At 55.7% G+C, this 17,483-nt stretch overlaps 1 protein-coding gene across 4 annotated transcripts in view; it reads right to left on the bottom strand.

The window, feature by feature from the left end:
* COL27A1 (collagen type XXVII alpha 1 chain) overlaps positions 1-16,440 on the bottom strand; it is a 158,496-nt gene extending 142,056 nt beyond the window's left edge. For 3 of the 4 annotated variants that reach the window (XM_039474992.2, XM_074395216.1, XM_039474993.2), the window contains exons 1-3: positions 14,439-14,981; positions 7,767-7,837; positions 1,819-3,584 (exon numbers count right to left, since the gene is read on the bottom strand). In XM_039474992.2, the coding sequence (XP_039330926.1) occupies positions 1,819-3,584; positions 7,767-7,837; positions 14,439-14,500 (1,899 nt within the window). In that variant the 5' untranslated portion in view covers positions 14,501-14,981. Of the gene's footprint in view, positions 1-1,818; positions 3,585-7,766; positions 7,838-14,438; positions 14,982-16,059 lie in introns of those variants that run through there. The other variant, XM_010335912.3, reaches the window with a different exon arrangement.
* Positions 16,441-17,483: the final 1,043 nt, after the last annotated feature.

Genomic DNA, 17,483 nt, shown 5'->3' with positions numbered 1-17,483 from the left:
TTTCAACTCCGCCTCCTCCGAGCTGCCTGGCCTTGGGCAGATCCTGGCCCTCACTAAGCGCAATTTCCTCACCTGCCCAATGAGGTCAGTTAACTAAGTCATCCCCAAGCATCCACGGACTGACCAGGTTCACTTCAGTGCCTCCTCTTTTTCAAAGAGATTTGGCAGGAGGCCTCCCTTCCTGCTGACCCAGAGCCCTAAGCCCCAGGAAAAAGTATTTGACTCAGACATACAGCAGACCCAAGATTCTACAGAATCTGCCCTGGGCCGGCTCTGCCCCTCTCCACACCACACACATTCTTGCGGGGGGAGGGCTGGCCTCCTCCTCACATCTGGGTTGTGCTGTGTAGCCAGAGTTGAGACCATGGACCTCACCATGTCCTGTTAGGAGGGGACACTTCCCCTTTTGACCTCACCACCATTGAGCCCAGCACACACACCATGTGGGAAGCAGAGCTGTCGGGGCCCAAGGCACCTGGTGCCAGAGCTGGCCTGGGTTGCCTGGAGAGGTGAAAAGCATTCCTCGTTCTTTCCACAAGGAAGTGGTGGCTCCCAACTCTCTATGCTGCCAATTTCAGAACACAGGATTTGAGCAGAACGTTGACATAATTCCAAAGCAATGCATACAGTTTCCATAAGTTCTACAATATGGTTATAATAAAGGCGGACTCTCGGTCCCCATGGAGACAGGCTGGATAAATATTATTCCTAATGATTATTAAAATTCATTAAGTGTGTTTGGAAGGCCTGGGAATTCCCAGCATGTGCCACTGTCTCCGCATTGTAGGGAGCCCTAACCTCAAACACGGAGCCCAGTGGCAGAGCGGGTTAGGGAAGGAAAGAGACAGGTCACCACACGGTGGTCACCTCCAAGGCGGGAGAACAGAGCAGAGCCCTAAGCCTTCTGGAAACGCCATCCCATCATTCCCCACCCAGAGAAATTGGCCTCCAGCTGTGGGAAGGTCGCTGCCCCTGGAGATGGTCCCAGGCAAGCCGGAGACATCGACTCTGAGACCGTCTCCTGCACGTCGTGTTCTATCTTCTCCCTTCCTCTTCCCTCTGGCCACGCCGACCTTCCGCAACCCAAACTCCTACCAGGGGTGACAAATCAAACCCCTGCAGGCACCAGCCAGGCAGGTAACATACATGGGGAAAGGACTGGTCAGAAGACTCAGTCGGGAGAAGTGGGGACGAGCACGAATAGGAGCGGGCTTGTCCTAACAGGGTGCCACTTTCCAAGAGAAGTTGGTCGCCGAGTCTTTTTATAAGAAATCTCTCACATTTTTAAAATGTTAGTAACTTATTGGATTTTTTAAAAGCACACTGCACGTGCCAAACCAAACATATCCAGAGCTCCCCATGTGCGACCTTCGTCTGCAACTCTCAGACAAGCTGATGGGCCAGAAGGACCCCGCTCCATGCGTTGGGAGAGCCGGGCTTCGGGAGCTGCTTACTCACTGCAGGATCGGGGCCAGTCAGCCACGGGCTTTCCTTAAGCCATTCGACCTTTGCAGTTGGGTCAGCAAAGAATGGGCTTGGGCCTGGGCCAACCAAAGCCCAGGGGTGCTCTTCACCTGGGAGTAGTCACCAGACTTGAGTCTGTCCCAGTGGATTATGAATCTGGAGCAGGGTGGGCAACGATGCATTTAGCAGAGCCAGAGAAGCCAGGGGCCTGGGTGGAGCCGGGGATGTGCCCATAACCGGCTCCCTGCTCTAAGCTGCTCCTTTTCCCCTGTCTTTACCAGCATCAACCACTTGACCAATGCCCCAGCCCCCCACTAGAGCTCCAAGCAGCATGCAGACCCCACACAGTCTTACCGGCAAACCACAGTCTCCCTTGGGCCCCGGAGGCCCCATCAGCAGAGGGAAAGGCGTAGATCCCGCCAGGTGGAAGAACGCATAGCCGCTGCTCGTGGGCCGGGGGCTGGAGGACAGGAATTGCGCCGGGGCCAGTACCGGGGCTGGGGTGGTCTGCTGACTGGGCCGGGACTGTCTGGGGCTGGGCCTGGTTGTCACATCGCTCAAGGGGACATCCCTGGCTGCTTTCCCAGGTCGGAGGGGGACGGGCTTCCGGGGATTGCTCTTGGGTCCAGCTTTCTTTGAGGCTTCCGATCCAGTGGGCTTCTTGCTTCTGGTGGGAGCTGAGCCAGGAGTGGGGACGGCAGGTGCTGTTCCGGGAGCACTGGTGCCCGAGGTCGGAGGCACCATCGTGGCTGGTGGCCGAGGAGTCCTGGTGGAACCAGGAGTCGGGGCAGGAGATGAGGCTAGAGCAGTGGATGGGGGAGGTTTGTGGGTGCTGGTGCGGTCAGAGGCCGGCTTACTGGCACGGCTGGTCATCTTGGCCTCAGTTTGAACTACCGTGGGAATGTGTGTTTTAGAGGAGCTGGTAGCAGGAGGTAGGGGCCGGGTGCTGGGCGGTGGGGGCCTGGGCATTCCCGGGTTCCTCTGGATGGGCTTCTCTGTGGGACGGGAGATTTTGGCAGGAACTGGACGGGAAGTAGGTGGCACTTGCTTCTGAGTGAGTGGGGTTGACTTTGTAACTGAAGGTGGAGCCATTTTCTGGGTAGGATGGGAGTTTCTGGCAGAGACACTTGAAGGAGAAGGGACTGAAGGCTTGATAGGAAGGCTTTTGGGGATTTTGGTGGCTGTGATCTTCTGTGATGGTTGAGTGGCCGCAGGGCGAGGCATTCTGGTAGAGCCGGCAAGAGAGGCTGGGAGCGCAGGAGCAAGGGCCTTACCGGCTGACAGCTTGGCAGGTGGCAGTGGGGTTTGGGCTGGGCCTCCCACCGCGATCTGCTGGTGAGGGTTTGTGGGGCTAGTCCTTCGGGGCTTGGTGGGTGCCACAGTCACCCCGGGTCCCCTGCCTGCTGGCCGTGACCCCAGGGCTGGTGTGGCAGTGGTCAAGTTCTCCAGGCCTAGCAGGGCGAGGTCGGACTGGAAGGTGAAAGATCTGCCGGAGTCTTGGGGGAAGAGAGGGCCCAGCGGGGACTGGTACGTGCCAGCCTGTCCACACTGCTTCCTCAGGTGGGTACAGTAATTGTGAGCGACCTGCATCACAGGGTAGATACTGAATTGGCACAGAGCACCTTCAAACTGGACTGCGTGCGGGCTCATCTTCCCAAAGAGGAAGGAGCCCCCGGGGTCGAGTGCAGGGTCCCTGTGGAAAGGCAGCAGGACAGGCACCCGGCGCTGCCCGCAGGCCATCACCAGAGTGACTGTACGGCCCCGGAGCTCCAGGGCCAGGTGGTGCCAGCGACCATCGTGCACATCGAGGTCGAAGGCCACCGAGCGCCGGGACCCCAAGTGGACCACCGTCTTGCCGGGGAGGAACTGCAGGCCCAGCTGCAGCTTGTGCTTCCGGCTGCGGACGGCGAAGAGGAAGGCATGGTTCACCCGGTGGGAGCAGAGGCTCAGCACCAGTGCCAGCTCTGTGCCCAGGGCGGCAGGAATGATGGCACTCGTGGGAGCCTGGAGCCGGGCCCGCTGTGTAAAGATGAAGCCCGACTGGAAAGGAATGACTCCCGGGGGCGCAGGGCTCCCGGCCTTCGTCCAGCTGAGGCCCAGCCGCTGGAGGACGTCCACATCTGAGAGGGAGGGAAAAGGGGAGAGGACGAAGTCAGGGCCTGCTCCAGCCCCAGCCCACCCCCGCCCCCTCAAAGGGCACAGGCAGTGTGGACAGTCTACCCACAGCTACCTGGTCATTCGTTCATTCATCTAAAAATAAGCCTGCCCCATGGTGGTGGCTGAGAGGGCAGCATTGGAACCATCTGGCATGGATTGTGACCCCTTATCTGGCTACATAATCTTGCATATTAAGGCTAAAAACAGACTCTGGAATCAAACTTCCTGAGTTCAAATCCTAGCTCTAATACTTACTAATCTTGTGACTTTAGTGCCTCAGTTTTCCCATCTGTTAAATGGGATAGTAATAGTCCCAACAACCTCAGAAGGATGTAATCATTCCATGAGTGAATACAATTTTTTTAAGTGCCTGGCAAAAAGAAGCACTTTCAAATAATAACTAACATGAAAATAACAATAATTTCCAAATGCTGTTGCTGAGAGTGTTAGAGGCTGCCCAACCATGACATGTTATGCGCCTTTTTCTCTACCTGGGAAGCCACCTCCTCTAGAAAGCAGTCCCATAAGTGAGGGGCCAGGGTGACAGGAATAGATCTGTCACCAGAGCTTCGTAAGGATGTCCCAGGGATTTGACTGGTTTTACCAGCTCCTCAGAGACACACCCCTTCCGCTTCCCTCTCCTGAGGTGTCTCTAGCAGGCTAAGGGGCTGCTATCTGCTATCAGAAGGGTGATGGCATTTCCGCTGACTCCTCCTCCTCCCCACAGGGCTCTGGGGAGAGGAGTGAAAGTAATCAAGGCACCCCTGCAACCTCTGTCCTTTGGCAAAGTGTGTGGACATCTGACTGTGGTCTGGCCAGGTCACATCCGCCCAATAATTATGTCGGCAGGGCTTGCCAGAGTAAAAGCAAAAGGAGGGCTTCCAGAGTGTTTATGGAAAGGCTTCCTGATCTTTTCTCTCTCAGGTCATTAGACCCCTTCAGTTAGCTGAGCTGCCATTGTCGGCAGAAGCAGGCTCCTGAGCTCTGACTCAGCAGGGAAGGAAAAGCTGCCTCTGGAATCTGAGTCTGGGTCAGGTCCTCAGGGCCCTTCCCCTGAGCTCAGCAAGCTAGCCCCCCAGTACTGAACGTGCTCTCACTATCACTCCCTGCAAAGGTTGTGCTGGGGGCTGAATGCAACACTTGGCATTTGTCCCTCAGCTGACAACCGGGAGATGGAGGGAGGGAGGGATGGATGGATGGATGGACGGATGGATGGATGGATGGATGAATAGAGTGGATGGATGGATGAATGGATAGATAGGTAGATGAATAGGTAGATGGATGGATGGATAGATGGATGAAAGGATGGATGGACAGATGGATGGATGTATAGATGGATGAATAAGTGGATGGATGATAAATGGATAGGTAGATGGATGGATGCATGGATGGATGATAGACGAAGGGATGAATGGATGGAGTGATGGATGGATGGATGGGTAATGACTGGCTGGCTGGCTGGATGGGTGGGTGGATGAATGGATGGATGGATAGATGGATAATGATTGGATGGGTGGGTGGATGAATGGATGGATGGATGGATAGATGGATACGTGGATGAATGGATAGATGGGTGGGTAAAAGGGTAGATGGAAGGATGGATAAATGGATAGTAGATGAATAGGTAGGTAGACAGATGGATGCATGGATAAATGGATGAATGAATGGATGAATAGACGAAGGGATGGATAGATGAATGAATAGTTGGATGGTGGATGGATAGATGGATGGATGGATACTGGCTGGCGGGATAGGTGGCTGGATGAATGGATGCATGAATAGGTAGGTGAATTGGTAGATGAATGGATAGAAGAATGGATAGATAAATGGATGAATGGATGGATGGATGGATGAAAGAGTAGATAAATGGATGATGGATGGATTGATAGATTGATAGATAAATGGATGGCTACATGAATAAGTAGATGAATGGATAGAAGGACAGTCCCCTGGGGGAAACTGAGAAACTGGCAGCATGTTATAATGATTCCATAGCAGAGTCTGGAGTCAGAAGGCCAAAATTTAGAGCCTGAGAAGACCAGCAGTATGCCTGGACTCTGAGCCTGAGTTCCCTCCACTGTAAAACAGGGCTATAAAGAGTGCCTGCACCATAAGGTTGTTAAGAGGGTGAAATGGTCATCTTCCTCATCAGCTTCACCCAAGCCCCACACTAACTCTGCTTGAGTCTCTTACTGACACTTGGACCTCAATTCCCTGCCTATAAGACAAAAGAAACAGACCTTGAGGTAGCAGAGGTGTTAACAATGTCTAAGAATTCTATAGCTCTGTGTTGTTGGTTCAGGTTGGCTTGAGTTTAAGACCCTTATTCTTCCTTAGGACCCAAGGGCTTTCATTTCATCTCAAACTCCTCCTTCTCATCCTTTCTCCCACCTGCCTGTCCTCAGGTTCGAAGCTAAAATAAACTACTGCTTAAGGATTCTCTTAGTGGTATATCTTATGTTATGTTTTAACCACTGAAACCCTCTTATTATCATGAAATACTATTCACTATTATTGACTATAAACTGGGACTTAGAATGGGAGGAGCCATTTGGCTGGGGAAGACAGAAGGGCAGGAAGCCACCTGGCCCTTCCTCTAGACCCGTCTCAACAACCCCTGGAGGGCCCTTCGGGTCCCCTCACACCCCTCCCCACACATGGAATTGAGGGCCAACCCGCACTCGCCCAAGGAGACTCATAATTGGCTGGGCCAAGCAGCATGGGTGAGGTTTCCCCTATCCACTGGGTGGGTTTCTAAACTGACCACCAGCCAGTCTCCAGCTGCAGCTAAAGGGCAAATCCCCAAACGCTGACACCTGGCAAAGGCGACCAGCGCAGAGCTGCCGTAAGTCTCTGACCACTGTGGGTCCTGCAGGGCACAGGAAAGGGCTGTTCTTGCCCAAACTTTTCAGGTAACTAATTAACACCAAAAAGAAAAACTAATGTTTATGGAGCACTTACTATATACCAAGTACTTTACAGGCATGATCTCACTTGATTCTCTCAACAATCTATGGAGCGTGTACTCTTTATTTTTCTCATTTTATAGATGAGGCTCAGAAGAGTCAGAGGGAATAACGTGCAGCTTGGAAAAGGCACAGCCAAGGTTTGAACCCAGGCCACCTGACCCCAGGGTCTTTGTGCTCAGCCATGATGCTTTACTGGCTGGGGCCTCCCAGGCTCGTTGGAAAGCAGGGTGGAGACACATCCAGAATCCCACTAAGGGTGAAGAGATGGGGGACAGGACAAGCAATTCAGTCCAACGCCAAGATAGAAGGTCCTGCCAGCTGGCCCCCGCAAGATCCCTTTATTACATAAACCCGGCTCCACGCAGCTCCAGCCTCCCCCCAACCCCCCGCCCCAGTGCCTGACTCAGGACTCTGGACAGCTGTTCACCTACTTCGTGGGGGAAACAGCAAGCTTGGAAAGTATGACATTTGCACAAAACGTTGCTGGGCAGCAGAAGTCTCTTCGGGGCACAGCCCTGCCCTCCCAGGGGCCCAATCCCTGCCGAGTGGCCAGGTCAGGCCACAGGGACTCTCGGTGTGCACGGGGCTGCCTGCCCCAGCACACGGGCTGGGCGTGAAGGAGGGGGAAGGGCGGCTATTTTCAGCGGCATGTGGCTGCTTGACAAACAGATGTGGGAGAGGTTTCAGATTCCCTGGGCAAATGTGGAGCCAGCCCACCGCCACCCTGGCCCTCTGGACAGCTCCTCCAGGATAGGAGGGAACCGCAGAATCTCACAGGAAGGGGAGGATGGGATCGCAGGCTTGGGCCGTGACAGTTCATGCTTCATGCTGTTTCTAGCAGCTCTCAGAGCACTCATGGGACGGACAGGGACCAACTGAGGCTCATTGAACCAGGGTAACTTACTCACATTTGCCCCAGAAAGGAACACGAGCATCACCCTTCCACATTTCTGCACTAAGTCCTTCCTTTTACAAAAACTTCCTTCCCTTTACAAAAACTTCAGTAGTGCTGCTTTCAAGCCTAAAGAGAATTTGCCAATGATCATCTCCATTCTACTGATGTGAAAACTGAGGCACTGAGTTCCAATTAAGGGCATGGCCATCTCCTACCCTTGAGTTCTCAAGCCCCTCCCGTTCTCCTTTGTCTCCCCCTGGACAAAGAGAAGAGAGAATTACCTTCAGGAGCTCCTTGGGTGGAGGCCAGGTGACAGGCAAATGCGACTAAGATCCAGGAGAAGAGAAACCCCCTAGAGACCAGGAGACACAAGCAGAGGCGGCATCAGCTTCCACCTCTCACGCCCAGATCCGGCCGGGGGAGCTGGGAGTGGACACCAGTCCCAGCCTCACCCTAGTCCTGCCCACGGGAGGCAGGAGGCCAAGCGAAGGCTCTAGGAGCAGCAGCCCACAATTCCCAGCCTCCAGGCACAGCCTCTCAGGGAGGACTTTTTTACATGGACAAACACAACCTTGCTTTTCACAGATGGACTCGCCAAGGTCAGCGGATAGGAAGCCGCACACAGGAAGCCCTGCCCTGGGCACTGGAACATCCAGGGTCCAGCTCCAAATCCGATGCGGACTCACTGGGCAACCAGGTGCCAGCCCCTCCCCTTCTCTGGGCCTCAGTCTCCCAATCTGTACAACAGCCTCATGATCTTGAGACCCTTCCCCAGACTCCAGCCAATGGGCAGCAGAGCCAGGGGTGAAAGGTCAGCAGGAAGACCAGGCTGGTCTGCTTGGAAGACCAATGCAGGAGAGAGAAGACCCCTTCCTCAGGACCAGTGCTATGCGAAGGCAGCTCCCGACTTGGCTTTATCCTGATGGGAAGTGGGAGAAAGCAAACAGAGGGGGCAAGGGGGAGTTAGACCCAGGTGCAAACCTGGCCCTGTCACTTATCAGCTGTGTGACCCCGCATGCGTCTCTCAGCCTCTCTGAGCCTGTCTCATCTTCTGCAACATTGGCTATCTTGCAGGCTGGGCATGAGGATTCAATAAGCTTATGCATGTTAAGGGCCCAGTCTGGTGCCAGCCACAAAAATACTCCCCTAGACAGTCCGCGCTGTCCCTACACTCTGGGGCCAGGAAGGGTTAAAGCTCTGCTCCGTGGCTCTTGCCAAGATGGGCAAAGGCAATGATCCAATTTCACCTTCCTGTGGGAGCAGCCACCAGTGACACCCGAAGCCAGCGGGTATATCTGATCCCCAGGCAGGCAGAGGGGAGGGCAGCACGTGGCCAGAGACAGCCGGGACGCAGGAAGAGAGCGGTGCCAGGCAGGTGGTGAGGACTAAGGCAGGGGCAAAATTTCCAAGAAGAAAGCTAGGATGGTGCGTGTGGAATCACGTAATCTAGGAAACCTGTCTGTCAGGGTTGATAACTGGAACCCCACGTTCTTCCCAGACTCCCTGGGCACCTCAGACGACAGCTTCTGTCACTGTGGTCACAGGGAAAGACACTGGTGATTACATACCCACAGACATCCCTCCTTCCTGCTTGCTCACATAGGCATGGATTTAGAGGATCCTACCTGAATCTGGATAAATCTAAGCTGATCCTGAGAATTCCACTTGCCATCCCAGTGACTGATTTAGGCATGCATATGTGACCCAACTGTGCCAATGAGAGGTGAGGGATGCCTATTAGGGACCCTGAGAAAGCATTTCAAAGGGACAGAGAAGGTCTTCTTCGAGCCTGTATATGTTGTTGAGTAAGGACATATTGCTCGGTGCTGCTGCAGCCATTTTGTGCACATGAGGTAACAAGTCCCATGAGTACGTGAGACGGCAGAAGAGAAAAATAGTGGGTGTCTGATGACAGTGTTGAGATGCTGAATTAACCAGCCCTAGTACTGCTCTTCCCTGAGGTCTCCTGATATGGGAATAAACTCCCTTATCATTTAAACTATTTTGAGTTGGGTCTTCAGTTACTTGTAGCATAAGGTAAACCAGCTGAAACAGCACTCAGGTGCCAGTGATGGTCCCTGAATGCCTTCCCCAGCTCTGGGCCTTTGCACATGCTGCTCCCATCAGGTAGACACTACTCCTTTGCCTGGCCAGTTCCTACGCACGCATGAGATCCCAGCCTGGGTGTGGAGACATACCGCCTCCTGTAGCTCACTGCACACGCCTCACTAAAGTAGCCATCACATGTGTGGTCATCGTCTGTTATCCTATTTCCCTGTCTAGACTAAGCCTCTAAAGGGCAAGGACACCTGTCTTATTCGATCTTTTTCGTTTGTTTGTTTTGTTTTTGAGACAGAGTCTCACAGTGTTGCCCAGGCTAGGCTTGAACTCCTGGCCTCATGCCATCCTCCCACCTTAGCCTCCCGAGTAGCTGAGATTACAGGCATGTGCCACCATGCCGGCCATGTTCACACTTCTATTTCCAGCCCCTGGCAGGGAAATATAAATCGTCCAGTATATTCTTATAAGATGAATGAATATTACCTGGTATGACAGGACTCTAGACTTTAAAAAGTGTCTTCCCAAAGCCTTAATTGCCCTGCTCTGACTTTTTCCAGAATTGCTCCTAGATATTCCTTGATCCTTCCTCTTCGTCCTCTCCAATCTGCTGCCACTGTTATGAGAATGCCGTTTGCATGGGGCCAGGCCCCCTGCTCACCATGGACAAGACTAAAGGTCAAAGTGTCAAGCTGCCCTGGGGATGCCTGGGGAGAAGGGCAGGGCCAGCCCTTCTGGCATGATTGCTCACTGGAAGCAAATGGCAACAGCATCAGCCCTGGAAAGAAATTAAAGGCCGCTTTGTTTCATTAGACAAATGGAGAACTCTGAGGTTCCGGGAAGGCAGGTACGTCCATCCTGGCAGCATCTGGGCTCATAACTCTTTCGTACTATTTCCCACATCCACCAGGGACTTGCTTTCTAGTAAACTGGCCAGATACATTAGGGAAGAGCTGTCCCCTGCATCCCAGTCTTGACAATCCCGAGAGTACAACTGTACATCAAAGGCTCTGAGAAGTCCTGCAATAGAGAATTTGTACTTCCTGTCATTCAGCTGTCCCCCAACTTAGAACTCATTTTTCCTGTGAATGCTTCCTCGAGAGAGACTACCCCCTTCCTCCCTGCATTCCTGTGACCCCACCAATTTCTGCTCCATCTCCCTCCATCCCCTCTCTTCCTGGCCCTCGTCTGGCATCTGCCCTCACTCCTTGAGTCCTTCATTGGATTACGTCTCATCCACCCTTCCTAGGAAGTTTCCCAAACTGATAAAGAAAGTCGAGGTGGGGGGCCGGGCGCCGTGGCTCACACCTGTAATCCCAGCACTTTGGGAGGCCAACGTGGGTGGATCACGAGGTCAGGAGATTGAGACCATCCTGGCCAACATGGTGAAACCCCATCTCTACTAAAACACAAAAAATTAGCTGTGCGTGGTGGTGCGCGCCTGTAATCCCAGCTGCTTGGGAGGCTGAGGCAGGAGAATAGCTGGAAACCGGGAGGCGGAGGCTGCAGCGAACCGAGATCGTGCCACTGTGCCACTGCCCACCAGCCTGGCGACAGAACAAGAATCCGTCCAAAAAAAAAGAAAAGAATGGTGAGGTGGGGAAGAGAACGAGGTGGGGAAGAGAAAGTACTAGAACCACACATGTTCTCATTCGATTTTCCTGGCTGCAGCTGTACCAAAGTGACGACTCCACAGAGAATTAGAGGGTAAATCAGGGGAACTCTTCGTAATCCCTGAAAGGCAGGAGAAGGGAGACTCCTGGGAGACTTGGAATCAGAAGCTTCTGTTCAGTTAATCTTCCTGACATCGTGGCTTCCAACTTGAGGATTTCAGCCCTGAAGGCCTGTTATAAAAGTATTCAACCTCCACTCACTCTCCTTGACAAACGCAGCTGACCCTCTTAGAAACGGATTCTGTGTGCCCTTGACCCATAAACTTCCCAAGTACGGAGCATGTCAGAGTGGGAGGAGGTCATTTAAGATCATCTAGGGGTCAGATTCTAGTCCTCTCTCTCCCTTCTTTGAAAAGTTGGGTAACTGAGGCCCAGAGAGGGCAAGTTACTTGCCCAAAATCACACAGTGCTTCGAGCCATGACTTAACAGAGAGTCCTTTTCATTTGACTTGTCTCCATGGAACAGAAATTGCAGACTTGCAGGGACTTCCTACTTGCCAGAGACCGGAGCCCCAGCCTTCACCAGCAGGAACAGAGACGCAACCCAGGGAGCCGACGAGCCATCTAAGTAAGCTCCAGGCCTGGAAAGTTGGCTCTCAGAGGGAGGCCCTGCCGGTTCCTTTGCTCCCGTTCCAATCCTGTTTAGGCTACTGCTAATCATGTTTAGTGCCTGTGCTGGCTCGGGCCTTTGTTCTTCCAGACTTCTGTTTTCACCGCTTGCCTCGTGGGCCTTGGCTCTGTGAACCCAGGGCTCCCGAATGTCGGGAAGACCACAGCACAGCGGCCAGGGAGGCCAGGAGGCAGCTGCAACAGGAGCCACGAGGGAGGGAGCCCTGGAAACATCAGCGGGCCACACAGCTCTCCAAGAAGGAAGCCCAGGTGTTCCTATGCCCTGCAAAAGGCCTTCTGCCAGTGCCCCAAATGGGGCTGCTCCTGAGTAACTACACTGCCAGAACCGGCAGCCTGCATGAATACTTTTTCTTCCATCCTTATTACCTGGAAACACACAGGATCTCGGAAACCCACACGAGCTTGAACAGTCACTGAGGGCTCTAAGCTGAGACCCAGGACACAGAAACACACAAGCAAAGCGGCCCTATGGACACTAGGCTGTTCACCAGTGGGGTAAAAGCCGGAAAGGGAGCTAGCTGGAACTACAGCGCAGCAAGAGGGGTGGAGACCTGTCCCACCTGCCTCCATGGACAGGCCAGACCGCCTATGCCCAGACGGCTACGCCTGGACTTTCTTCACAGCTTCCATCTCCTCCATGGGAACACAGACAGGTCATCATCTGGACGGATGCAGCCCAGAACTTTCCCACTGACTCACACACCCATTCAACATGAAGGGAATAATACAAATACCAGCTGCTGTTTATTGAGCACTTACTACATGCCAGGCCCTGTTCTAAGGCTTTTACAAGCACGGTCCTGTTCATCCTCACAAAACCCAGCCTGCTGGGAATGAAGGTGCCCATTCTGCAGAAGAGAAAAACAGGCAGCAGAGTAGCTCACCCAAGCGAGTTAGGATACAAACTCGATACTGTCTGTGGCAAGGCTTGCGCCCCTCCTGTGTTGCCACCCGCCTCCCACTCTCGCAGCAGTCCCCTACCACCAGTGGATATGGCATTCTGCACGGCCAAGCCAGGCATGTGGGTATCAAGAGGGTCCGTGGACAGAGACGGAGGAGCAAAAATATAGGGGGAGTGTGCTCAGAAAGGACAGAGACCACCAGGAGGCTGCTGAGGGTCGGCAAGGCGGGTGGAGGCACAAGAGAGGGAGAATGTTCTGAGTACAGAGAGGAAAGAGAAGAAAGCAGAGGCCAGGGGTGTGTGCAGAGACATGACAGGGAGCCTGGTTTGGCCAGAGAGGTCCAGGAGCAAAGCTGGAAGGTGTGCTGGAGCCAGAGCACACACGATGCAGGCGAGGTGATGGCAAGGGAGGCAGGGAGGCAGGAGAAGGTGGAGACTGGGCCTCCAAGCAGTGTGACTGCCCATTGCCCAAAGCTTGGGCCCCACCATGGGGTGCTCGCCTGGTACCACTTTTCTGCCCAACTGTTGGCTGGCATCTGCCCTGGCGCAGGGTCTTCTGGAGAAAATGAGTCAGCAGTGTGCTCACTACTGCCCCGTGTGTGTGTGTGTGTGTGTGTGTGTGTGTGTGTTGCGGTGAGGGGGGTGGGGGGCCGGGGAATCTTAACTAGCCAGCTTTTTCCAAGACACGGGGAAGAAAGGAGGGGCTGTCATCCCCCAACTCCAGCTCAGAGGGGGCAGGGCCCAGCTACAGCCCTGACAGCCTCTGGGGAGTGTCCTGGGGTCCTGGGGGCTGGATGGAGAGAGAGGAGCGCCGTCCACCGGGGCCCCAAGGGGCTGCCTGCATGCTGCTGGCTCCCACACACACCCACACGCCGCGCCGGCCCCAGCACAGGCTCACCCTCTCTTACAACTCCTACTCCGCACGCTGGGAATCCCAGCCTCTGGGCCCCATCCCTGCGCAGCCGCTCCTGGGAGAGTCCCTGCCCCTCTCTGGCCCTGTCTCCCCTTCTGTACTCTGAGGGGTTCCGCACAGTAATGGTCCAGGGCCCTTTCTGCTCTGACATGCTGGCTCTCACTTTCTCTCTCTTACACACGTGAAAGGGACAGGAACAGAGAAGCAGGAAACACAGACCTAGGCCGACTCACACACACGGGGAGATTTCCAGAAATGCGGGGACGTGCAGAGCCACACAGACACGGAGACAGGAGCAGAACCCGAGACCTGGTGACCTAGAAACTTGCAGACAATTTCACAAGAACAGATAGAAACCGAGACGTACAAGCTTGGGACCTGCAGACACCGAGACACCGGAACACACCGAGACGGCCCCAAACGGAGAACCCCCTCATCCCCCAGCATCCAAAGGGCCCCCCTCTGCACCCCGCTGGCCGCTCCAGGCGCCACCACCCACCCCCACCCCCGACCCCCGGGCTAGCTCTGCCCCCGCCCCAACGGGATCGGGCAGCCGGGCAGCCGGGCCAGGCGCGGCAGGGCAGGCAGCGCTCGCCAACTCTCGCCCGGCCGGGGGCGCAGCCCCTATTAACCCTTGGCATCCCGCCTCGCGGTGGCGCAGGAAGGGACAGGAAGCTGACGTTCCGCTGGAAGCGACCGCGTGGCGGGGAACCCCAGCCCTCCCCGAGATTGGAGCAGCAGGAAGCTGGGGAGGGGGCGTCCCCGAGCTCGTACTCACCCCCCGCGCGCCGCCGCCGCCGCTGCTGTGCCTCGGGCCCCCAGCGCCGATCCCGCTCCCATGGCAGGCCCCTACTTCATGCTCCCGAGCCCGGGGGGCAAGTGTGGGCGCGCCCCATGGGGCCGCCAGCCCCCCGCCCCGCCGCGCCAGGCCGGCTCAGAGCGCGCGGCCCCCGCGCCCCCAGCGCAGCCCCGCGCCCAGGGGCGCCCGAGCAGGCAGGCAGCGCGGCTGGGGCCCCGTGGGCGCCCGCGCCAGGCCCATGGTCCCAGGAGTCCGGGCGCCGCGCTCGCCCCTGCCTCGCTCCTTTTCTGCTTCCACCAAAAAGGAAGAAGAAGCAAGAAAAAGAGAGAGGGAGATGATCAAACTTTTGGAGGCGGGCTGCTGGCGGTCCCCGGAGGCAGAGCAAGGCCGGGTGAGGGCGCGCGGAGGGCGGTGGAAGCTGCCTCCCCGCCGGCCTGGGGGAGGAGAGGAAAAGGAAGGATTTGGGGGAAATGAAGGCGATTTAAAGTCTCGGCCCGCGGCGGCTCTCCACCTTCCCTCCTCCCCGCGCTGGGCCGCCCTCTGCTGCCCCCTGCTGCCCCCTGCCGGCCGCAGCCGAGGATACAGCCTCAGCTGGCCCACTGCAGCCCCGCTGGGACACCCGCCCCCTCCTCCTTGTAAAGATGGGGAAGCAGATTCAGAGAGGAAGGGGCTGCCCAGGGCTTCACGACGATTTGATCGGCTTTCTGAGATTAGGAACTTCTGACTGGTGAGGCTGGGGGTCCTCCAATGGGGGTTTAGGGTAGAGACAGGAGGGACAGATTCCACTCCTGAAAGAAATCCGCAGTTCCAGGGACACACACGGCTGGGACCAGGACTTGGTGTCGAGACTCCCACGACAACCAGTATACTGACCCCCACCGCACACCAAAAGGTTGCGCTCCCATACTTGGAGCGCCGTGGAGAGCATAAAGGGTGGCTTGTTGAAAGTTTGCCACCCTCTCTCTTCTGTCAGAGATTGGATCCTACCGGCTCCCCGCCCCCGGACCCGTGCACCTCCCCAGAATCGACAAAGACTCCCTCGGATCCCACACTGGAGCTAAAGAGGCACACCTTGATCCCCAGACACATTCTCACAACCTTGGTCCAGTCCTGGGACCACAGCTCCCGCCGCCTCTACCACCTCTTGCCACTCGTTCACAGGCAAAGTCACACTTATTCACCGGTGCACACTCCCGCACATATCCACGCTTTCTCCAAACTCAGACGCACTCTCACACCGGGTCACAAGCAGGGACAGCCACGCACCCTTCCTGGGTTCACACAATAACGCATCCTCAGATCTGGGCTCAGGCGCACGCTGAGACTGCACACTCAGAGACGCATGCACACGGATGCTTACACACGGGCAAATGCACACTATCCTGGCCATACAGCCTCCACACGTGTACACACCCCAGGTGCACACACGGGCGCACACCCTCACTTGCACACAGCTCTTCGAGAGTGCCCATCGCACATGTGCACACACTCATTCACTCCCCACGCGTGTACCCACCTCCCCATAAGCGCACAGCTTTGCGCACTCACACACACACGGACACCAACACCCGCAGCGCTCCAGGAGCCTCCGGGCACTTACTGGGTCCCTAAGTGCGAGGCTGGCCGGTCGGTCCTTCCTCCGGCGCCTAACGGCATTTGTATTCATGGGTCCCCGCAGCCGTGGGCGCGGGGGCGGAGGGGGGGGCGAGGTCCCCTTCCCTAAACGCGGCGCTGGCGCGCTGAGCGCAGCGGCACCGGGAGGGGCATGGGCGCGCGGGACTGCGCCGCCGGCCCGGTCCGCCTGCGCTCGAACTTCGGCCGCTCTGCGTCCACGGAATCCGGCGCGGGCTCCGAGAGCGGGGGGCGGCTCATAGGTGCTGGGGCTGCGGCGCCCTCCGGGCCTTTTGAAGTCTCCGCTGGGGGCGGGGAGGGGGCGCTGAAGGCGGCCTTTTAAACCGTAGCTGCACGCGGGCTCGGTCGAGCAAGGTGTCTGGTTTCAACAAACTTTAGGAAAAGTCCCAAGCCGAGAGAGGGGAGGTAGGGGGGTGGGGGGAGCTGCATAGCTGTGCGCTGCTTCCTGCAGAGGGCAGAGCACCCATGGCTGCCAGGAGGGAGGCCTGTCGTGGGACTGGGGAACCGGTAGGCTCCTGCCTGGCGTGTGGAACCACCTCTGCCACCCCCGCAGCCCCGTGTTGAGCCAGAGTTCTTAATATCCATCTGCAGGAACCCCAGGGAGTACAGGAAGACCCCCAAACTGTGCACAATTTGAGCATGCTTGTGCATTCTTCAGGGGAGAGGGGCCACAGGCTTTCCTCCGGTCTTCAGAAGTCCACGGCCCTCTAAGGCTGAGAACGCCCTCTCCAATCATAACTCATGTTTTTTTAGTTGCATACTTGGTACCGTGCAGACCCTGTCTTTATTTACAGTTTAGATGTTTTGTTCATTGTGGGGTTTGCATTAATTTTGATACTTTGAAAAGTGTTGCATTAAACAATTATCTTGATTACTTTGGTGTTCCGGGGCACTGCTTTGAGCAATTGACCTCGTCTCCTGGTATGCTGCATCTCTGCATGTGCCACGCCCTAGTTCAGACCCTGACCCACACAGGGCTGGGGTTTAAGGGAGGTCTCTTACTTTCTCTCCATTTACAGATGGGAAAGCTGGCATAAACTGGTAGGTGGTGGAGGTGGGATTTGAGCCCAGGTAGCCTAACTCCAAACTTCTTCATCTTGTCATGAGGATCCAAATGTTAGCCTTTAAGGGGTTCTGTGCAGATCTTCCCCAGCCTCCCCAGCTTCAGATCCTGTCTCCTGAGCTCCAGCCTCTCTGATTCCTGCACTCAGGCTCAGGCAGGAGAATTGCTTGAACTCGGGAAATGAGATCGCGCCACTGCCTGGGATGCATCTCATGATTTCTGGACAATTTCCCCACTTTCTCTTCTTTCAATACTGGTAGAAGGTGTGGTTTCGGAGGCTGCATCCCAGCCTAGGCAACAGAGCGAGACTCCATCTTAAAAGAAAAAAA

The sequence above is a fragment of the Saimiri boliviensis genome, chromosome 2, assembly GCF_048565385.1.
Source record: "Saimiri boliviensis isolate mSaiBol1 chromosome 2, mSaiBol1.pri, whole genome shotgun sequence".
In the NCBI taxonomy this organism is placed as follows: Eukaryota; Metazoa; Chordata; class Mammalia; order Primates; family Cebidae; genus Saimiri; species Saimiri boliviensis.
This window is presented reverse-complemented; position numbering and strand designations above follow the sequence as displayed.